The sequence below is a fragment of the Scylla paramamosain genome, chromosome 42 (assembly GCF_035594125.1).
Source record: "Scylla paramamosain isolate STU-SP2022 chromosome 42, ASM3559412v1, whole genome shotgun sequence".
Taxonomy (NCBI): domain Eukaryota; kingdom Metazoa; phylum Arthropoda; class Malacostraca; order Decapoda; family Portunidae; genus Scylla; species Scylla paramamosain.
In genome coordinates, this window is record NC_087192.1 from 2,895,001 (window position 1) to 2,918,461 (window position 23,461).

General features: G+C 43.6%; 1 protein-coding gene across 22 annotated transcripts in view; it reads left to right on the forward strand.

Annotated features, from left to right (window-relative positions):
- LOC135093264 (hornerin-like) overlaps window positions 1-23,461 on the forward strand; it is an 83,319-nt gene that overhangs the window by 57,108 nt on the left and 2,750 nt on the right. For 3 of the 22 annotated variants that reach the window (XM_063992343.1, XM_063992344.1, XM_063992345.1), the window contains 15 exons: window positions 2,341-2,479; window positions 4,632-4,722; window positions 11,044-11,084; window positions 11,949-12,812; window positions 14,853-16,449; window positions 16,959-17,089; window positions 17,327-17,417; window positions 17,657-17,910; window positions 18,876-19,007; window positions 19,454-19,639; window positions 20,669-20,895; window positions 21,234-21,396; window positions 21,618-21,793; window positions 22,037-22,148; window positions 22,549-22,775. In XM_063992343.1, coding sequence (XP_063848413.1) covers window positions 11,073-11,084; window positions 11,949-12,812; window positions 14,853-16,449; window positions 16,959-17,089; window positions 17,327-17,417; window positions 17,657-17,910; window positions 18,876-19,007; window positions 19,454-19,639; window positions 20,669-20,895; window positions 21,234-21,396; window positions 21,618-21,793; window positions 22,037-22,148; window positions 22,549-22,775 — 4,172 coding nt within the window. In that variant the 5' untranslated portion in view covers window positions 2,341-2,479; window positions 4,632-4,722; window positions 11,044-11,072. Of the gene's footprint in view, window positions 1-2,340; window positions 2,480-4,616; window positions 4,723-11,043; window positions 11,085-11,945; window positions 12,813-14,852; window positions 16,450-16,958; window positions 17,090-17,326; window positions 17,418-17,656; window positions 17,911-18,875; window positions 19,008-19,453; window positions 19,640-20,668; window positions 20,896-21,233; window positions 21,397-21,617; window positions 21,794-22,036; window positions 22,149-22,548; window positions 22,776-23,461 lie in introns of those variants that run through there. The other 19 variants (XM_063992346.1, XM_063992347.1, XM_063992355.1 and 16 more) reach the window with 19 other exon arrangements.

Consider the following 23,461-nt stretch of genomic DNA (forward strand, 5'->3'; position numbering starts at 1 on the left):
TTGAATACGTCCCTGAAAACTCCACTAACTTCCAGCAGAGGTTGATAATTGTGTTAGAAGTAAGATGTCGCTGTGTTTGAATGTTTCCTCAGTGTTGGTCTCCAGTGTGGTGGTGCGGAAAGACTGGTTCGGTTGCATTGCTGGGTTTTGTAAGGCTGTTTGAATGTTTAGTGGTACCTTGGGAGTGATAGATCATTAATTGTGTTCTATTTAGCACAGCACTTAGCATATAAATAATTTCATTCTTTTTAATGATATCTGAAAATTTATGTTTTTGTTTGATGTGTTTTAGTTATCATTAATATTTATCTTTTTATGTGGGATTTACTTTGTGTGTGAGTCTGTGTGGCTGTAAATATCAAGATGTAATATAACAAAATTACTAAGTATAACATTATTATTATTATTATCTTACATTTCTTTTTATTTATATATTTTTATTGTTTCAATCAATTAATTTTACACATGAAGGAAAATGGCACTTGAGCACAGGATGTGTTATCATCATCATTATTACTCTTCTTTGTTTTCTCTACCACTCCTATCTGTTCAACTCACATTGTATTAAATATGTCAGCATATTTTACTCTTCCACTGTTATGTAGTTTGGCTACCCCAGACACTATTTTTGAATCTCTTCCCAGAATTGTGTTGTAAGTCCAGTCTTCTTGGTATTACCCTGCCTGCGTTAGTGTGCATTACTCCCATTCCTCACATCCTCATACCAGTCCTCTACTCCATCTGTGTGTGTGTGTGTGTGTGTGAAACTTTTATGCGACAATTTGGTATCTAGACTGATAAATAAAACACACACACACACACACACACACACACACACACACACACACACATACACACACACACACACACACACACACACACACACACACACACACACACACACACACACACACACATGGGAGGAAAGGAAGAGAAATCTGAAGAAAAGTTTTAGAGATATTTTTAAAGCCACATGGCTATGAAAATGTGTTGTTTATCTTTCATGTCATCATCCTGTTTCTCTCTCTCTCTCTCTCTCTCTCTCTCTCTCTCCTCTCTCTCTCTCTCTCTCTCTCTCTCTCTCTCTCTCTCCCTCTCTCTCTCTCTCTCCTCTCTCTCTCTCTCTCTCTCTCTCTCTGTTTTGTCATCATTGCCATCATCATCATCAGTCTTCATTATCCTAATGTTTTTTTTTCTTTTTATTTCTCTTATTTGCATTTACTGTTGTTGGTATTATTATTATTATTATTATTATTATTATTATTATTATTATTATTATTATTATTATTATTATTATTACTGCTGTTTTTATTATTATTATTACCACTACTGTTGTCATCGTCATTGTTGTCACCACCACCACCACCACCACCACCACCACCCTCCCTGTCACACACTGATCCATTCTTAACCTGAGTCTGTGTCTTGCAGGAATGATCTTTGACAACAGGCAGTGGTGGGTGTTATATTTAGACTCTCCCAGTATATAGAGTCATTGCCTCCTTGAATACACTTCTTCCCACCTGTCATGATCAACCTCACTCCGTTTTTTTCTTTCTTTGCCTTGCAGGAAGTGATTTAGTGGTAATAGCGATGGTGGGAGTTAGCAAATTCAGTTTTCTCTTGTATAAAACCAACAGGGCTTTTCTTTATTGCCAGATTGATCCAGTGTCTTCTTTACAGCAAAAATAATGTAATGGTTTCTTTCTTTTAATGTGTGGGAAGGAATGTAATAGTAATAGTAATGATGGGAGTTAGCAAGTTCAGGGCTTTTCTTTACTGTCAAAATAATTCAATGTCTTTTTTCTTTACTGCAAACAAATAAATAAAATCCTTCTGTTTCTTTGGCTTGCAGGGAGAAATTTAATGGTAGTCAGTGGTGAGAGTTTTCAAGTTTAGTTTCCTTATAAATAAAAACAGTGGAGCTTTTTTATCACTGCCAAAATAACAAAGTCTTTTATTTTTTCTTTTGGCTTGCAGGGAGAAATTTAATTGTAATCAGTAGTGAGAGTTTTCAAGTTTAGTTTCTTCATGAATAAAAACAGTGGAGCTTTTCATCACTGCCAAAATAATTCAACATCTTCCTGTCCCTTTGCCTTGCAGGGAGAAATTTGTTGGCAGTCAGTGGTGTGGGAGTTACTAAGTTCAGTTCCTTCCTATATAGAATTGGCAGAGCCTTTTCTTTACTGCCAAAATAACCCAACATGTTTCTCTTTCTTTGCCCTGCAGGAAGAAATGTAATGGCAATCAGAGGTGGGGAATCAGTGTCCTCCCTTATAGAATTTACAGAACTTTTCATTACCACCAGAAAACTTAACGTGTTCTTTCTTCGCCCTGCAGGAAGAAATTTGACGACAACCAGTGGTGGGAGTTGTTTGATACCAACACGTCACGCTTCTATTACTACAACGCCACCTCACAGAAGACCGTCTGGCACCGACCCCAAAACTGTGACATCATACCCCTGGCCAAGCTGCAGGTGGGTCATGTGTGTGGCCCCCAGCTGACTGACTGACTGACTGAATGACTGATTGACTGAATGTTGGCTGGCTGGATGGATGGCTGTCTGTCTGTCTTTCTGTCTGTCTGTCTGTCTGGTTGGTTGAGTGTATTAGGTTGGGAGAATTGTATTGCTGGATGAATGGATAAATGAATGGATAGGTCATGAGGATTTGTTTATTTTTAATGTTGTCATAATGAAGGGAGTAAATTACAGAATCCATATACCTTCCTTATATAATCCAGCCTGCTAAATTCTTGCCCTCAAGCTGGTTGTAATTATTTATTGAAAAACTATATAACTTAAAAGAATTGTATTTGTGCTTAGCGTCATTTAATCGTGACCTAATAGTTTTTAACAAATCAGCCGGAAATTCAGTAAAACCAAGCAAATATAGAGTCAGTACACATGTCAGTACATCATTACGTTCCCAATTAATAAGTAGAAAAATAATAATATACAAATAAATAGAAGAAAAAAACCTGACATTGAAAACAGTAGAATCACAAAACACATCCATCCAGTTTGCCAACCAATCAGCCAGTCAGCCAGTCAGCCAGTCAGCCAGTCAACAACCCTATGATTAACTGTCCCTCCTATTTAATGCCCTCATGAGTAAAGTTACCATGTCATATCAGATTATGTCATCACCTTGGTCCAACACACACACACACACACACACACACACACACACACACACACACACACACACACACACACACACACACACACACACACACACACACACACACACACACTACATTAGTCACTGAGGTTTGTGTGCTACTCAGGTTGCTAAAAAGTCTTCACTGTATAATGAGGAGTTAGTTTCTTTGAGAGGTGGGATGAGGTTTAGTGTGTGTGTGTGTGTGTGTGTGTGTGTGTGTGTGTGTGTGTGTGTCTTTGCTTATATCCCATTGAGCTGTAGAAGGGTCTTAATCTCTCTCTAACAAGATATAGCTGGTCATCACAAGTCCAGTGTGGAATTATACTCTCTTACACACGCATGCACATACATGGACAGATAGATAGATACGAGTAGATAGATTTTTATTGGCCACAAAAAGTACAAAGACTAAATAAAACAATTTATATAGATTAGGTTATGGCCAATACAAAGCCATCAGAACATTTACAATAATGGATGATTTGATAAAGTAGAATGTAAATAACAAAACTAACACACACACACACACACACACACACACACACACACACACACACACACACACACACACACACACACACACACACACACACACACACACACCACAAAGCTTCACATTCCTGCTGGTAATTCTTCCTGACAAAGAGAGGAGGAGTGTCTGTCCCCAATAGCTTTTCACGACTATTGTTCCTTCGTTCATGTGCTTAGTGTTATTATTATTATTATTATTATTATTATTATTATTATTATTATTATTATTATTATTATTATTATTATTGCTGTTGTCGTTGTTGTCATCATCATGTACATCATCATTACACATTCCCACATGAAGCAGAAAGAGGATGAGTTTGTTTTTTAAGATGTACATTCTGGGCCTCACCTGATTGAGACATAAGACCACAAGGGAACCACCAGTGTACCCACCCACCCATTCAGCTTGTGGTGGCATTTCATATTGCCAAATACTTGTGCCTGTGTATTGAGAATTCACTGTTGCTTCACACTCATCATCACCACCACCACCACCACCACCACCATTATCACTCACATGACCTTATTCTGAAACACTCCTATGCTGCACCTCCACTACTTTCAAAAAGCTTTAGTTGAAGTAACACAAGTTTTTGAGGGTGTTTTTTATGGTTCTAGTGACAGATTAGCAAGATTACTATATTGTAAACAGGAGAAACACTCTTGACAACCTGGCTAATCATCTCCGTGGCCTTTGAAAATAGTCGTGATGAGAGAGCAATGTTTCAGAATACAGGTCTTAGTCACACACACACACACACACACACACACACACACACACACACACACACACACACACACACACACACACACACACACACACACACACACACACACACACATCTTGTTCTACAGTAAGCTCTTCCTCTCATCCACCAATATCACATCCTTACTACTCACACCCCCACTCACCAGCTGTTCTCCCAGCAGCAGATCAAGCAGAACACGGAAGTGGCTGACGGACGATGATGGCAGGAAGGTGGTCAAAGAATCCATCGGAACTCAGACGCCTGCTAAACTGGTGGGTGGCCTGCTTGTGCTACTGCTGCTGCTACTGCCTGCTGTTTGCACCTTAGTTACTTCCCAGCCTGTCTTCTACTGATGCATTTAACCTGTACTATTTAACCAGTACTTCTGTCTTATATCACACCAGTTTTTATCTTTATATTGTCTCCTTACCTGCCATTACTTTGTTTTCTCCTGCCTGTCTGTCTACCTCTTTCTGCACCTTTTAATTTGTATTGCTGTTTTTCATGTTAACTTCTTTTTTTTTTTATGTGTCTTCTTCATTTGCTTCTTTACCTGGTCTTCCTTTAGTTCCCCTGCTTGTCAGTCTAGCTCCCTCTGTCCCACACTTCCTGGCTTGCCCTTGTCTTCCATTGTAGGGTTGTTTCTGCTCCTTTTACTCTTTTGTGTATGCTTCTTTTTTTCCTTGCTGCTCAGTCTCTGCCTCCTTCACTACTCTGCTTCTATTATTGTTTGTTCTGCTCCAGTCTTCTATACTGTTCAAGCTGGTGTCATGTGAGACACAATCCAATGAGCACAAACTGGAGTGGAGTTAGTTTAGTGGTGTCCTCACCTTGTGTGAGGAGTAGTGAGTGACAAGCATTGTACATATGGCAAATGGCCTTTTGCAGTCTGCTTATTTTCTTATGTTCTTATTGTCATGTGTGCTGCATCACCAGGCCTGTCCTGGGCACTCACCAGCAGTGGCTAAGTGTTTCAGTTGTGACATAGTGCAGACTTCACAATACTTAGTGTTCTGCTCATGACAATTAGGGAATTACTGCATTTGCTGCCTCATGAAATGCAGTAAAAGACAACAAAGAAGAAGAGATGAAAAAGCAATGCACTAAGCACAAAAAACTTAACAATGATATTGGCTGAAATATATAATACTGAAAAGAAGCTGGCATGAATGTGGTGGTATTGCTGAGGGAGACATTGGATACCAAATGTAGACACTACCAGTACAGTGGCTGCACATGCCACCCCCATTATGTTGTGATGGTGAAGCTTATCAACAAAGAGCGTGCTCATAAATGCAAATTTGTAATAAATTACTATCTGCTGACCAAATCAGGTAATGATCCTGTCTGATCTCAGGTGTTCACTAACAATGCCCATCCTGTCATTCGTATCAGTAAGTGACATTGGAGTTCCACAGATTGGTGTGTTTTGTGTCACCTGTGTGTGGAGCACCAAGGCAGCCACAGCTCAGGTTTGCATCTGGCTGTACTCGGTCGGAATCCAAATACAAACAAGAGACTTTTCAGCAGCAGTAGTACAACTGCTGACACCATCACAGATTTGGAAATATAATTATGACACTGTAATGGATGTACAGATACAGTACTGTACTACATGATATTATGTATTCAAGCTTCAATGGACCAAAGAGTTCACTTGATCCATTGCCTGTTGTCACTGAGCATCTTCCTTACATAACATGACACTGAACTGGTACTCAACATCTTGAAATCAAGACATCAGCCTGAAAAAACCTCACCACTCAAACTCGTGCTCATCAGATCTTGCCTTGCGTTATACAACGGTTGTCTCTCATCTTGACTGGCACGCCCTTACCTTTCCTCCGCTTCTGATATCCTTTCCTGCTCCCTGCTTCACACATCTGTTTATTATCTGCTACTGTGCTATTTTCTTTTCTTTTTTTCCCCCATTCACTTATTATGTACTTATTATGTAACTCTTCCTCTCTTGTCTCTCTTGTCTTGTGTCTGCTGATGGTTTGACTTCAGCGTGGTGAGAGGAAACACAGAGATGAAGCACAAGAAAGTAGTTAATCTCGAACATTTTAACTAATGTCTTCTTAACTCTTTTGAAGACAATGGGTAAAACTAGAGAACAAATGAAAACAGCTGAAACACTAGAGAACAAATGAAAACAACAGCAGAGACACTAGAGAAAACAAATGAAAACAAGCAAAAACACTAAAGAACAAATATGCAACAGCTGAAACACTAGGGAAAACAAATGAAAACACCTGAGACACTAGAGAACAAATATACAACAGCTGAAACACTAGAGAACAAATGAAAACAACTGTTAAAACACTAGAGAACAAAATGACCTCTGCTTCACTCCATGTTGCCTGCCTCCACTTGATTGATTACATTATTTTCTGTGCACTTTATCAGGCTCTCCTTTATGTGTCATCCTGTCACCTCACCCTCACACACCTCATCCCTCCCACCACGGCCTGCATGACCTCCCTTGTTTGTGTCTGTGTGTGTGTGTCATCTGCTTCTGGTGGTCTTAATGGTGATGCTCTTAATGGTAATGCTTCTCTCTCTCTCTCTCTCTCTCTCTCTCTCTCTCTCTCGCTCTCTCTCTCTCTCTCTCTCTCTCTCTCTCTCTCTCTCTCTCTCTCTCTCTCTCTCTCTCTCTCTCTCTCTCGATAGCTATATTTTCTTTTCTAGCTTTATCTACTCAGCTGATGCATGTGTGTGTGTGTGTGTGTGTGTGTGTGTGTGTGTGTGTGTGTGTGTGTGTGTGTGTGTGTGTGTGTGTGTGTGTGTGTGTGTGTGTGTGTGTGTTATCAGCTGTTCTTCCTTAACTTGAACCCCTCTCTCTCTCTCTCTCTCTCTCTCTCTCTCTCTCTCTCTCTCTCTCTCTCTCTCTCTCTCTCTCTCTCTCTCTCTCTCTCTCTCTCTCTCTCTCTCTCTCTCTCTCTCTCTCTCTCTCTCTCTCTCTCTCTCTCTCTCTCTCTCTCTCTCTCTCTCTCTCTCAGCACTGTGCCTTGCTCCTTCATAATATTAATGGTAACATTTTGTCACCTTAGCCTCATTATCATTCATTTAACATCCATTGTAATATTTATATCATACTCTGCTTTCTCTCAACCATCAAATGTAAACTTTCCTTATCTAACTGCTGGTGCTTCCTACTTCTTATGTAGAATTAGCAGTAGATTAACACAGCTGGTCTGGTACTGTTGACTAGAGATGATGAGATGATGCTAAGTGCTAAGCTGCACACTTGTCACTTACATGTATTTTACTGCATATATATATAAGTATAATGAGCCTTCATGTTAGTGATCCCCATGTGCTGAGGGTCATCACTGAGTGCTGCTGCTCTCCTGTCCCACAAGATGCACACTTCCATAAGTAGTGCCCAAGGTGTCACTGATGACTGGCTGTAAGCAGGCTTGTCTGATGAATGCTTCCTGACAAAACTGTATTCTTGATGACAACACTTTGCTGAAAATATTGCAGGAGACAACACTCTGGCCAACACCATGTCCTTTATTGATCAGTATATTGTGGCTCAGAACTGTTTCCTTCCTTCAAGTCATACCTTAAATATTTTAGTGGCAGTAATGAACAGTCCTCCTGCTGTTCTTCTGAGGAAACTCCCTTGATAACACTGCAGTGCATCTTGTGTGGGCAGCAGTGCTTTGCATATTCTAAGCAACATGGATAACACTTGTATGATTGGGTGATTAATAAATGTTTTTTCAGTATTTAAGGATAGATTAAGCTCCACAGATCTTGTAAACAGAATTCTGTATATTTCAATTGAACCAAACCTCATGAAAGTGATGGTGGTGTGTTGTTGGTGGAGTGGAAGGCAGATGTCCCACCATGACAAGGTTACAGGGAAGGAATGTTTATTGTTTGAACAAATGCTTCCCTCTGACCTTTGGGCTGTTTTTGTTTAGAGGATTGGAGGACAGTGTGTGTGTGTGTGTGTGTGTGTGTGTGTGTGTGTGTGTGTGTGTGTGTGTGTGTGTGTGTGTGTGTGTGTGAATCAAGTGAGCTTGAATTAACTCACAGATGGAATAGTGTGTCTTGAGTATCAGAAGAGACAGGGATGACAGTGGTAACAATTGTGTTGTGTGGTGCCATAAGACAGGCTGTGGAGGTGTTGGTGGTGGCGCATTGGGTAGTGTGAGATGCAGGATCGGAGGTAACATCCCGCCCACACTTTCCTTTCATCATCTATATCATGTATTGGCACCGCACTCTGTCACCAAGAGTTACCCACCAGCACCACCAGTACTGTGTGGGTGTGGAGCACGTGTGGTGGGGTGCTGTGGGTACTCTCATTACTGTACTGAGATGAGCTACTATACCAAGATGAGGTAGGCATGCCACCAATTCAGGCTGGGGACAGATAGACAGACACCAGGTGACTTAGGTGTACACAGGCTAAAAAAAAACTCTTGGTAAGTCCTCAGTTCACATCCCAGGGAAAGAAAATACTTGAAAAAAACATCATAGTGTGTTAACATTGTCATTGTTTTGGGGGATAATTGTAATTTGTCCATGAGTGTGTACACAAAATATTCATGGCAAGGTGCCTTCCTACCTGCCTGTACTAGTGTCACAGCTGATTTACAAGTGTGCTTTCCAAAACTGATTGATGTCTATGCCTTTATCATTGGAGAAATTAATGTATGTTGTTAAGAGTCAGTGGCTGTGTTCATGATCTATTCAGCAAAAAAAAAATGGTGATGCAGCTTTTCTTCCTTACACCCCCTCCCACAAAATAAAGAAATAGATAATAATAATAATAATAATAATAATAAAAATAATAATAATAATAATAATCATAATCATAATAATAATAATCTTGAGGTATGTCAAGAAAACCCCAGTTGTAAGTATTAAGTGATACCGCAGTTTACTTAGGGCAATGGTGCCTCAGTTACCTTGAAATTATTCCCCTTGTCTGAGCTTCCTTATCACTTTTCAAAACAGCCTGCAAAGTCCACTCTCAGGATTCCCATCAGTTGCTTCATTGTCTTCTTCATTTTGTTCACAGTCTGATTCTCTCTCTCTCTCTCTCTCTCTCTCTCTCTCTCTCTCTCTCTCTCTCTCTCTCTCTCTCTCTCTCTCTCTCTCTCTCTCTCTCTCTCTCTCTCTCTCTCTCTCTCTCTCTCTCTCATATCAGCTTTGAGGAAAGTCAGAAAATGCAGAGAGGCGAGTCAGGACTGTAAGGGCTGGCTGACCTGAGAAATGTGATGATTTGTCAAAGATCTTAAGAACATCAGCAATTTCACATTTTGATGCGACACATTTGACATAAGTAAATAGCTGACAATGTGAACTCTGGACTTCCATGTACCACCTCACTCTTGTCTATTGGTACACATGTGCACTCCAGGTGACTCTGCCCTCCCAACCCCTAGGAGACCCTCCCTTCCTCATCCCCTCTTCTGTATACTTCAGCACACCAAGAAATGCCCCCTTCCCTTCTCTCCTCTTCCCTCCCTCACTATGATAAGTGCTCCAGGTCCCTTTCTTTCTCTCCCGTTCTCTTCCTTCCCACCCTCTGCCCTGCCCCCCTCCTCCTCCCCATCCCCTTCGTTCAGTAACCTTGGGCAAAACATGTCTTACTGCAATGGAGGACATCGTTTGGTTGGTGTTGTGGTGTTACTAATTGTTTGTTGTCACCTGTTTTTGTAGCAGCACCTGTGTTTAATGCTGAGGGAATATGTGGTGGTGATTTTTGCACCAGATTAACCTTTGTTTATCCTTGACATGTTTGTTTATTTATGTATTTGATTTAATTTCATTTTATCATATATTTGTTTTTTTTATTTGTTTATTTGTTTATTTATTTGTTTGCTTTAATTTGATTTGATTTAATTTATCTGTTTTATTTATTTGTCTATTTATTTATTTATTTCATTTTATTTTTATTTATTTATTTATATTTTATTTTATTTTATTTTTTATTTATTTATTTTATTATTTATTTATTTTATTTATTTATTTTATTTTTTATTTATTCATTTATTTTTTATTTATTTGTTTATTTATTTATTTATTTTTTTTTTTTTTTTGCCTGCTGCTAACTGTGGCTTCAAATAATATGTACTTAGTAGTGCTTTGATCTGCTTGTATTTACTGTATGTATGTATGTATGTATGTATGTATGTATTCATTAACAACTAAATGCTTATCTATAACTTTGTTTAGAAGTTACTGTTGCTGATAATGTATGTTTCCTCCACAAACATTAAGCTTTTGTGCAGATTTCTTTTATTCACAAATAGAATAATATTATATTGTATTGATTTGTTCATTTATTTATGAAAGCTTATTATCTTTCTATGAGGTTGAGCTGGGAGGAAAATTTTTGAGGAGTTTTGGATTTTCCATACTTTGGCAACTGAAGCTTTACTTAATTAGTGCAGGAAATATAATGATATGGTGCAGAGATATTGCATTGTAAAGCCATTGCTGTGAGTGGAGGAGTGGAGGGCACCACCAGCTGTGTTATTACTCACAGCTTGGCCTCACCAAGCTGTGTTCCCTGGGACAGCATTGCATTCCCTTTACTGCCACTGACACCCAAACTCTCGTTACAGCTTGGAGGAGTGATGGGGGGGTCAGGAACATGAGACTCAATGTAAGGTCAGGTTGGGAACAGTTCAGGCTTATATTCTCAAAATTGCACATTCATAGGAGATTATTTGCATTGTTTCCAACTTTGAAAATCATAAGACATGTCATATTTTTGAGGCACTCAGCAGATAGTGCTTAAACTGGAGGCAACTTGTTCAGGTCATGCTGAGAAAAGGAATTCTCATGGTGACAGAAAGATATTTTTCGACGTTAATGAAATCTTGGGTAAATTTTATTGTATGGCCTCTTGGTTGTGTGCTCATTGTAATTGTTAGCTTTAGTTTTAATTGTGTAGCTTGGAAGGTCTCTCTCTCTCTCTCTCTCTCTCTCTCTCTCTCTCTCTCTCTCTCTCTCTCTCTCTCTCTCTCTCTCTCTCTCTCTCTCTCTCTCTCTCTCTCTCTCTCTCTCTCTCTCTCTCTCTCTCTCTCTCTCTCTCTCTCTCTCTCTCAGGCAGGGATCAGAGTGGGGGTATAGCATAGAAGGTTTAGTCAGTGAGGCAAATACAATGCAGAGGTGTAGCTTGGAGGGTGTAGTGTTGTCACCACCACACCTGTGGGTGGTGTAGTGCTTTCCAGTCTGGCATTAGCCTTATATAGCTGTTGCTTGTGTGTTGGCCAGCCTAGATGCAGTATTATTCCTTGTTGTGTTCATATCTTTTAGTTTCACTTTGGATATTTCAGAATTATTTTCTTGATTTATAGCACATGTAATTGCCATTTATTTGCATATAGGTACTTTTTATGAATTTTTGTGTAGTTTAATGGTTGCATTATTTTTATCTTTGTTTTGTTACTGACTCTAACTCTCTTGGGTGACTGTGGTGGCTGTGGTGGTGGTGGCGGTGGTGGTGGCTGGTTCCTAACAGCAGATTCCTTTCACCATTCCGGTGGGCACCTCGCCCCCCAAACAGCAGCAGCAGGCGCAGCATTCCTCCCCAGCCCCGCAGCAGCTTCGCCTCAAGACCAATGGTTCCCTCCCCTTCTCCACCACCACCACCACCACCATCTCCTCTTCCACCTCCACCACTACCACCTCCATCCCTCCCCATAAAAACGGTGTCCTCCAGGCTGCTGTCCCCAGCATGGCGTCCACCCCACACCATCCCAAACTGTCCCCAAGTAGTTCCCTGAGTTCATCCCGGTCGTCCTTGAGTGGTGTGCCCGGTCCAGGCTCCCTCCAGCGGTGCCACAGTGCCTTCCTGGGGCGGCGGGGCCCACGGGGTTCCCTGCCAGGGATAAGCAGCAGCAGTGGGGCAGAGGAAGTGCTAGACTGCGGGGGGGGAGGCGGGGCAGGGCGGCGTGGGGGCCGGCTGAGGTGGTCAGGGCGGGCCGTGCCGCACTCACGGACTGGCCCTGGCCCGGGGTCATTGCAGAAGAAGGAACCATCCGGCCTGACGGATGGCCTCTCCCTCCCACACTCCTTGGCTAGGAGGGTGACCAGCTCCACCACACAGACTTCCTCGGCACCCTCCCCGCGGCCCACCAGGCGGCCCTCGGCTCCCACCACCTCTCCCAGCGGCGGCGGCAGTGGAAGCAGAGGTGGCAGCAGTGGCAGCACTCCAGGCCATCACCACCACCATCACCACCGCCATACTGGATCATGCTCCCACCACCACCATCACCACCACCACCACCCCGAGGCCACCAATGGGGAGGCAGGTGGACGCAGGATGCGCCGCAGCTCCCAGTCCTCGCAGGGGTCCTCACTGTCCTACACCCGCCCCTACAAGCAGGTTAGCGCCTCAATCTAGGCCTCTCTAGCGGCTGGCTGTAGTGTAGCGCCGGCAGGTAGTGGGTAGCAAGCGCTTATTGCTGTGTGGAGGCTGCCACATCTTCACAACAGCAGCCACCTGTTGCACGGCCTGTGTGTGTGGCAGTGACCCAGGGGCTCCACTCCTGGCATGGCCACCCTTGTCTTGCACTTCTGGGAACACCTCTTGGTGGTGGACTGCTAGTTGGCGGTGAGGGCGAGGCTCAGCTGGCTCGCCTCCATCGCTGAGGTGTAACATGCTCTCCCACTCTCTCACTCTTTCTGTGTCTGTCTGAACACTGGTGATGGAGGATGTGCATTGTGGGGCTTGTAGGCTAAGGCTTGGAAGCAGATCATTCTAGTCAAGTAATCACTCCTGTGTAAGCTGTAAGTCTTATGCTCAAGTTCTCATGTAACCTTTAGGTAATTGCACCCACTGTTGTAATGAAAACATGGACAAAGATGTGTGTGGAAATTATGAAGGTTTAAGGCAAGGTTTGGTGTGACAGATAAGAGGAGGAGGAGGTGACAGCGAGACATGACTCATACCCTCCCTGCCCTTGGCCACAGCACACTTCATCTGCTGCACTACATCACTGGCAGGGATGAGAGAAAAAATACTGTAAAATCACCATCACATTAATCCTTAAATGATGGTGAAGTGACACGCTACCCAGGATGTGATGAGGTCCTGCCTTCTTGACAGTCCCTGCCAACATGAGGTGGTGGAGCAGGCACACACTGACTGGACAACTGACTGATTCACTGATTTGTGGCTGTACTACATGACTGACAAGTGCACACATACACACAGTTAGACTTACATACGTGGGGTTCAAGAGAAATATACATACTATAGGATTTTGTAAGAAACGGAAGAGTCACCATGAGATACAGTTTTCCTCGAGAAGCATAGAAATCTGGAACACTTGAGCTATAAAATTAGTACACACTAGAAATAGTCAAGAATTTAAAGTGAAGTTGGATATCAGTAAATCTGGAAACATGAACAACACATACCAGTAGCTCTTTTCATCTACACATATTACACACACACACACACACACACACACACACACATAATCAAAAGGAAGGACTAATAATAGGATACAATACAAAAGTCAGCACATCTAATCACCAAACTGTTACCTTTCTGGACTCCCTGACTGGTGGTGGAGTGGTGGTGCTTGTGATGGCAAGGTTTCTTTCCTCATGTGTGGGGTGTAAGTTAATGATAAGCAGTTATTAATGGTGTAGTACTTTACTTCTCTCCCACTATCTTTCCATGCCTTCCATTATAGGCTCTCATTCTCTCTCTCTCTCTCTCTCTCTCTCTCTCTCTCTCTCTCTCTCTCTCTCTCTCTCTCTCTCTCTCTCTCTCTCTCTCTCTCACATTCAGCATCATTCATCAGAGTAATTTGTTTATTCTTTGAACTCTTATTTATTGATGCATTTTTCTTTATATTCATCATCATCTGATTCATCATGAAGGTAAGTTGTTATTTTCTGTTATGTCAGTAATGTTATTCTCATATTTTAAAAGCACTGTTTGCTTGTTAACCAAAGGCTTTCTTGATCCAAGGAGTTACTGAGTTACTGATAAGAAAAAGAATCACAAGAATTCACTTTTTAATTTTTTTTTTTTATCATTATTCAGTATTCAGCTTTGAATTAAAGATTTAAGCTTTTCTTTTCTTTAGCATGTTCAAAGATGAGGATTCTAAATGTCTTATTGAGAGCAACTGTAATTGCACATTGCACTTTGTGTATTTCTGATAACCTGGAAACATTGCACTAAACAGTGTGATACTTTGCACCAAATGTTAGTGAAATGTGTCATTAAAATAATAATATTGTTAAGAAAAAAGCTTATCAAGCATAGATGCATTACCTTTGGCAGCATGTTAGTGTGCTTCAGTGTTGTCAGAACTACGTGTGGTGAAGCCCTTGCCAGGACTGTGTAGGGATGTAAGCCAAGTACACACCTCTGCCTCTGTGGTGGTGGTGTGTTCTTCCCAATCAGGTCCCAGAGGCTGTCTCAGCACCAGCCATTGTCCTCCTGCAGGAGTCAGGTCGTTCCAGCGACAGTTCCATGTCACAGAGCCGCACTTCCTTGGAGAGCTCCGGCTACCGGCTGCTGGATTCTCCACGGGGCGGCCCCAGGGACACCAAGTTGGCTCTGGCAGGGAACAGCAGAGTGGGTGAGCGCCGCAGCAAGGAAGGAGACCCTGCTTCCTCTCCACGCTCGCCCGATTCCATGTCTTCTCAGTCCTCCCCAACTCATCCCCAAGGGGCCCCTGGCACCCCCTCCTCCCATCGGCGACCTCATCCGGACAGAAGAGAGCCATCCTCGCGCTACAAGGGGGCACCGCAGCATGACTTTGCTCTGCTACAGATGGCCAAGCAGCGAAGCTTTGATGTCTCCAACTACCCCAAGAGGTCAGAGCTGAACCTGGACCGGCCACGTGAAATAGCCCTCTCCCGCAGCTACAGCTTCATGTCTCGGCCACGCTGCCACGACGAGGATGGCATGCATGAGCGCTTCCTGGTGGCCAGCAGTGGTGGCGGCAGTGGCACCAGTGGCCTGCGTTCAGTGGAGTCCACACCACAGCCACGCCGCCGCAACAAGCATGAGGCAGCTGGCAGCCCGGACTCGTCCCTGGGCTCCCATGGTTACCTCAGCCACAGACAACGTTCAGATAGTTCTGGCCTGGAGAGTCTGGCCACTCCTATGATGCACCGCAAGCAGCGCTCCCTTGAGTCAGGTAAAACCAGGCTGAGGGCAGACCTGCGGCCAAGCAGCAGTGCACACACCAGGCTGGTTGCTTCAGATTCTAGTCCCAGTCCCCCTAGTCCCAAGCACGAGTTCTCACCATTCACCTTTGAGTCTCCCAAGGGGCAGGACAGTGGGGCATCCACACTCACTGACAAAGACACTCGTTCCAACTACGGCCGAGGCTCAGCAGACAGCTCACCCCACTCCCAGGTTGACTCTGGCCTGGTCTCTGGCACCACCGGCAGCCGTGGCTCCATCGACAGCAACTCCCGGCGGACAGAGCGGCCAGACAAGGAGACCAAGCACTCTTCTGCCGAGGCCACCGCCAAGGTCTCCCCAAGCCGGCCAGCCAGCGAACGCGAGGGTCGGCGCTGCAGCCACCGCCGCCACCACCACTGCAGCAAGCACCGCAGCGGTAACCCCGCCCCAGCCTCCGGAGGCAGTGGTGCCACCCCAGCCAGCACCACCACTGCACCATCAGCCACCACAGACAGTGACCGCAGCGACACCCTCCAGAGCAGCAGCAGCTCCCAACACCTGATGCAGGCCGGCAGCGGCACAAACAGCCACAACCACAATTCAAGCTCAGGCAGCAGCAGCACTGCCAAGCAGGCCTCCCCCAGCAGCAGCAGCAAGCAGGCCAGCCCCAGCACTGGTGGTACAGGGCGGCAGACCAGCCCCTCCACAACCACCACCACTACTACCACCACCACCACCACTGCCTCCACTCCAGGCAGACAGACCAGTCCGCAGCACCATGACCTCACACATCTCTACTCCAATCTGGAGTACGTGTATGAGCAGCCTGTGTACCAGTACATCATGGAGCAGGCCAAGCTCACAGGTAGGTCAGGCTGGGGGCTCTTTGTGCCTCAGGGATGCCTTCTTCTTTTTCTTCTCCTCCTCCTCCTCTTCCTCCTCCTCCTCCTCCTCCTCCTCCTCCTCCTCCTCCTCCTCCTCCTCCTCCTCCTCCTCCTCCTCGGGAGGAGCCTTCTGCTATGCTGTCCTGTCTCTCTTCCCTGTAGCTAGTTAGAAGTAGTTACCAAACAGCCTTGCAAGGACCAAAAGGTCTGTTTCTGTTTGGCTTTCCTTTGTATTCCTCCTCCTCCTCCTCCTCCTCCTCCTCCTCCTCCTCCTCCTCCTCCTCCTCCTCCTCCTCCATGTACAAGAATGGATAGGCTCCCTGACAGGACAGCGAACATGCACAATGTATCACAAATCATGCTGTAATGATCACCATGACTCCAGCAGAAGCACTTGTCTTGTTAATGGTAGTCATAAGCACATTGGTATTAAGTCATTGATACCCTGGTATGAACAACTGTCCCTTCATAATGAGTGTTGATTACTCAGGTTACCGGTTTGGTGATGCTCTGTTTGAGGACGGTGACTCCCTGCACAGTGATGACTCTGGTGGTCGCCACGATGACAGCGATGAGTTTGCCGATGACGAGGGGATGTCCAACGCTGACTCTTCCTCACAGGTACACAACCATATGCATCATTATAACTTGCTGGAGCATTACATCACTGCAGTTCTTTATTCCTTATATTGGAGATGGATGTTTAAAATTATTAGTGGTTGTGGAGATGCTCTTCCTGTCATGATTCACTCCTGACATTTGAAGGTGGGTCTCCATATACCAATCCTTTGCATGATGTGTCACCATAATTAGGATATGAAGGTAATATGTACTGATATTCTGCCACTTCCTCCTTAGGAATACTTGGAAGATGTCAACTACTTGGCTGATGATGAGATGTATTCTGACTTCTACATGCCATTTAGCTGGCGGAACAAGACCAAGCTGGGTAAGAACTAATTCTCTGCTCTTGTTTGGTCCAAGTTGATGCATTTGTCTTACTGTGTGATAGAACTGATGGGGTGTATGTGTGTTTGTTGGTGTGTACATATGTGTGTGAATCACAGAACCCACGAAGACATGTGTATCAAATAAATACTGTACACAAATGAGAAACTAAAAACAGCATCAGGCTTGCTAACAGAAAAGGTAATGTATCAGTGTTGATACCTCCTCCCTCCCTAACAGATGAAGAAAACACAGTAGATGGCACCAAAGAGAGCCAGGCACCTTCGGCAGTCCACAGTGGGCCTGGCATCACAGCACCTTCGCCACAGGTGGCCCCCAGGACATCTCTGCCTTGCACCATCCCCAGTGCAGCCTCCCACACCCCCATGCCCCCCAACAGCCTCCCCCTAGACACCCAGCATGCCTCACTCAGAAGGAAGCAGGACACAAGCAACCACCAGCCCCTGTACTCACCCATCCTGGAGAAGGGCGAGGTGAGGCCTGCAGGGGAGGGAGGGATGGGAGGCATCTATGTGCATGTGTGTGTGTGTGTGTGTGTGTGTGTGTGTGTGTGTGTGTGTGTGTGTGTGTGTGTGTGTGTGTTTACTCAGTTTTAGTATATATATGGCCTTAGCTTCATTTATGTGGTCATGTCTTGGTATCTTGGTTCAATTTTTCCTTTAGTTAACATACACTCCTTGCCCCTGCGTATTACTTCTTCTTCGACATAGTTTATTCAGACACTTATATTTCTATGAAGGGGTGTGTGTTTGTATTTACCTAGTTGTATTTACCTAGTTGTGGTTTATGGGAAAAGAGTTGTGTGTGTGTGTGTGTGTGTGTGTGTGTGTGTGTGTGTGTGTGTGTGTGTGTGTGTGTGTGTGTGTGTGTGTGTGTGTGTGTGTTTACATGATTGATCCAAACATGGGCTCTTCAAACATGGTATAGATAAAGGTATCCCTTGGCAAACCTCAAACTAACTCCATTGCAGCACCCTGACCCACATGATGCCTATCAGTGCACACTTGTCTCCTATTTATTTTAGGGTATGTAAAATCCAGAAAAGATACAAATTAGGAAAATCTGAGAAACTGAGGGAATAAAAACTAAGCCATCAGTGATTTAAGATGGTTAAGTGAAACTATACATATTCGTAAAGCAACAGTTGTAAAGAGGAATTGACAGTATATGTGTGTGTGTGTGTGTGTTTGTGTGTGTGTGTGTGCACGTGCAAATACATGGCTAGGGACTTCTCTGTCATGGCCATCACCCTGCAGAGTGTATGTAAGGGAAATTAAGTGTATAGAGGAATAGATAGATGGTGAGACAGATGATCATTGCACTACATAATCCTTGTCTCTGATGCCCCCTCTCTTGAGTACTGTCCCGGCTCCTGTAGGGCATGTAATGGGGAATTAATGGCTGAAAAGTATTGCAACACATTGTCTCTCTGCCTCAGCTAAGTGGTGGTGGTACTGGTAGTGGTGGAGGACAGCTGGGTAACCGTCCGCTCTCCATCTCCATCCCGAATATGACTGACCCAACACTTACAACCAACCCTGTGACTGGCTCTCTCCATCGCCCCTCACAGGTCAGTCACTTGCTTGCTTACTCACTCACTCACTCACTCACTCACTCACTCACTTGCTCTTTCTTTCATGTGCTTTTTTCTCCTTTATGAGGAAGTAAAATTAATAAATCATCATAATACAAGATAGTTGCTTTACTAGACAACAAAACTAATTCATCTTTTTCTTTTCACTAATGGTGGTGAAAGTTATTGTTGTTGTTTACCATTCTTTTCTCTCCTTCTCCATGACATTAGATTTGTTTGTTCTTTTGTGGTGTAACAATAGATGTGTTAGCTAATCTTTCTCTCCAGGGCCTCTTTTTCACTTAGAAACACACTTAAAGGACTGGCCGTGACGAAAAAGTCCCTAGTGACCTTTTTCTAAGATCAGCTCTTTTGTAGTACAAATTTTTCCAGTTTGCTCTGTATCTTTGCTTCCACTCAAGGCTTCCCACCCTCATCCTCAGGGACTGACGGCTCTCTCCCTCATGAAGAAGCCCCCCTCAGAATCAGACTTTGAGCGGTACAGTGGTGGCGGCGGTGGTGGTGAGGGGCACAACATGGAGAAGTATGCACAAGAGAACCTCAACATCCACACCCGTGGCCTCCTGAGGAAGAAAGTGCCTGTTGTGGACATGATCTCATGGACAAAGGTAGTAATGCTGTAACCTCAGTGTTTGTGTGCACACTACCCCAGCATATAACACACTTTGGAACAGCAAGATTCATGTATAGCATGGAAAAAAATTTTTATTTATTTCTATTTACTTATTTATTTATTTATTTATTCATTTTATAAGTACAAAACAAATGCAGCAAGTATTGTATAGAAGTGACTCAAGAAGTGTCTCAAATGTGAGGAGTGCATTCACTATGCACTGCTATGTAGTGGACTACTTTGTCCAACATGCACCCATCCTCAGAGACAATGAGGGTCACATTTGGCCTGGTATTCTTACATTTGACAAACACTCCCTGTAAGATCAGGAATGATGACAAGGCTAAAAAGAACTGTAGCAGGTGGAAGCAGTGCTGTGTCACACTCACTCACAGAATTTTTTGGATTATTTCCTCTGATTCATCTAACATAATTCACTTAACAGTAACTTAACTTGCTTAACTTACACATTAAGTATGTTTTTTTTTATTGCTAGTTTTTGGTATGTCAAGGACTGTTTATGTAACACTATTGCTGTGCTGTATGCTTGTGTACTGTACTTTTATTTAGTGCATTGGTTCCATGCCAGGGAGCAAATTGCTTCCAGAGATAATATGGCAATTTTTTAATGACAGCAAAAAATGTTCTAGAAGAAAAGTTGAGAAATTTGTGAAACTGATAGAACAGTGTGATGCCATGAATGTAGGTAACACTTCTTGTGCTGTGTTCACTTGGGTCATGGACAGAAAAAAGTTGTGAACTACATACTGATTGTGTGTATCTATCCATATTTTGATGCAGGCTAAGGGTTAAGCATATTAACAAAACTTTCTGTTGTTACAAATTTAAAAGAGTTAGTAAAGTAATATTAATTTTAATGGTAAGACTCCTTGAATCTGTGGCACCAATAACTCCAGAACCAAACAAGCATTGTGGGTTTGGTCACCTCAGATCAGTGCACCAAGCCACCTGGGATAAAGGTAACATCTCAGCTAAGGTAACCTGTGCCTGTACCTCCCCTCAGGACTTGATAAGGAAACCTATGTTGGCCACCCTGGACAAGTCCCTCAAGAACCAGGCGTGTGACTTGTTCCGGCTGGTTCAGATCTACATGAGTGACCGCAAACCCAAGCCAGGCATGACTCTCAACTCAGTGGGATTGGATCTGGTGAGCAACTGCTTCAACACAGAAGACCTCAGAGATGAACTCTTTGTGCAAATCTGCCGTCAAACCACTGAAAATCATAAGAGGTACGATAATTATTTATACTCAAAAACATCTTCCTCCTCCTCCTTTCCTTGTTTATTTAGTCTTTTCCAGTAGCATTGATGGTTAACCAAATGCTTCAGTAGTTTTTAATTAAAGATGTATTTTCGTCGCTTTATTAATCACCTCATAATTTTGTGCTGCATTGAAAAAGGTGAATTGCTTTGTAAGAAAAATTATCCCAATAATATTTGTAAATTTAATTTGTTTGCATAAAAGGTTGCCATTCTTATTAACTCCAGTATTTTCACTGATGAGAGCACAGTGACCTTGCTGTTACTGCTGTAGTGTTCTGAGTGTGACAACAGCTTTCCCACCACAGGGACAGTCTGAGGAGAGGATGGGAGCTGCTGGCTATCTGTTTGGCATTCTTCCCACCTTCAGACAAATTCAATCCTTATCTGGCTGGGTACATCTCTCGTCACTGTGACCCGGCCTTCTGCTCTATGTTTCCCGATGTCTCCAAGTGGCCCATCCACATCCAGGTTGGTCACTGTTTTTTGTCCATATTTTGCACATTTATTATTTTATTTATTTATTTATTTATTCCAAGGACAACAAAAAGTGAAAAAAAAATGGGGGGGTGGCCGGTCAGAGTGCCAGTCCCAAAGTTATGGTGTTGGCATTGACACTTCAATCTGAGTGATGTTGAGGAGGATGGGGAGTGTTGTGAAGAGCCTGATGTGTGGGTGTGTTGCCTTTGCAGGTTGCTCACTATGCCGGCGTGTGCATGAAGCGCCTGGAGCGGACAACAGTCAATGGCAAGCGGCAGCGGCTGAAGAAGCCCACACTGGAGGAGATTGACTTGGCCCGCCTCCACATCTTCCGAGCCTCCATGTTTGGCAGCACGATTGAGGAGGTCATGGCACTCCAGAGGGACAGGTGAAGCATTTGCCTCTTATCTTGGCACAGTGTTTGAACAGTCAGCCATGAAATAGTCATTTGGGTTCAGGTTAACAAGCTGTAAATAAATTATATCAAGTCAGTTCAGAGGATACATATCTGGCATTCAGCTTCCAGTCAGTCTTGTGAGCATATCAGAGCCCATCCAATCCCTGGCCTTCATGTTAAGGTAGTATTCCTTTCTCTCATAAATGTACACTGAAACGAGTGTCATGCTGACAGGTACCCCCACCGTCGCCTGCCGTGGGTTCAAACCACACTGTCAGAGGAGGTCCTGAGGCTGCAAGGTACCAACACAGAGGGCATATTCAGGGTTCCTGCTGACTTTGAGGAGGTGAGTTCCAACACACACACACACACACACACACACTAACACATACTCTGTGTTGTATTGCATAGCCAGATAAGTTTATTATATGCATTAAATGAGGTTGGAAATACTGTTTGATGTAAATGAGGCATAGCAGCTCAGATTCAAGATTGGCTTAGTAAGTTGTCTTTATTTGTTAGTCTCCAGTCTGTGCTCACTACAAGAAATTGTGAGCAGGAAGGGAAGATAATCTTGACACTAGAATCTTCCTGAACACCAAAGTGGTGTGCACAACTTGGGATGACTCATTTCAGACTTCCTTATGCCTCAAGTCATGACTGAGAGAAGTCTAAACTCTCCTCAAGAAAGTGCTCATTGTCACAAAATTTACCAGAGGTGATTGGTGTGTCATTCCTTTTGGCAGGTACACCAGTTGAAGCAGGTGGTGGACCAGTGGGAGGTTGGTGACTGTGGTGAAGCCCATGTGTGTGCCGCGTTGCTCAAACTGTGGTACAGGGAGCTGTATGAGCCCCTTATCCCAGACTCCCTGTACCAGGCTGCTATCAATGCCCATGAAGACCCTCAGCAGGCAGTGGCCCTCGTCAACAACCTCCCAGAGATCAACAGGCTTGTGCTTTCCTATCTCATCAGGTGAGTCCCCCATCTTGTCCTATGAAAAGACTCATCAGGCATTACTTCTTTGGGTTATGTGATAAAAGAAAGTTGTAAGTATTGTGGAAAATAACATGGTGATGAGATGCAGCATGGAGGCAGGTCAAGATGCTGATATAGGCCCACTTCTTTAAATGTATTAGTAATTATGAAGCAGCAAGCTCCACGATTGTATTTGGTTTTACTAAACCCACAGTCACATTCATTAAACACTGGATGGAAGGTCCAATGTCAGGTTAGTAAATACTGAGCTTTCCACATAGGTTGGCAGCTCTGGTTCCCTCAGTGATGAGAAAAAGTTGCCTAATTTTATGTTATTTCTCATTTATTAGCAACTGTTTCATTTCCCTTCTGGCTATAGTTTAAGAAAGAGTTGATCTATCCATACTTGCCTTCAGAATCATCATACAACATATGATAGTGAAGAAATCTGTGATTATATGGTGATGTTTGGAGCAATCACAAGAGTGGCTTAATCAGAGGCAGAGGACAGACCTATTTTGGCTTGTAATAAAGTTAATAGTGAGCATTTCTCACTGAACATATGTGTGGAGATGCGCGAGTTATTCCTTTTTGTATAGTATTAAAAGAAACCTGAAAATCGAATGTGCACAGACCTATGTGGAGGCCAGTGGAATCGCCGTCCAAGAGACAAGTGGGAGGTT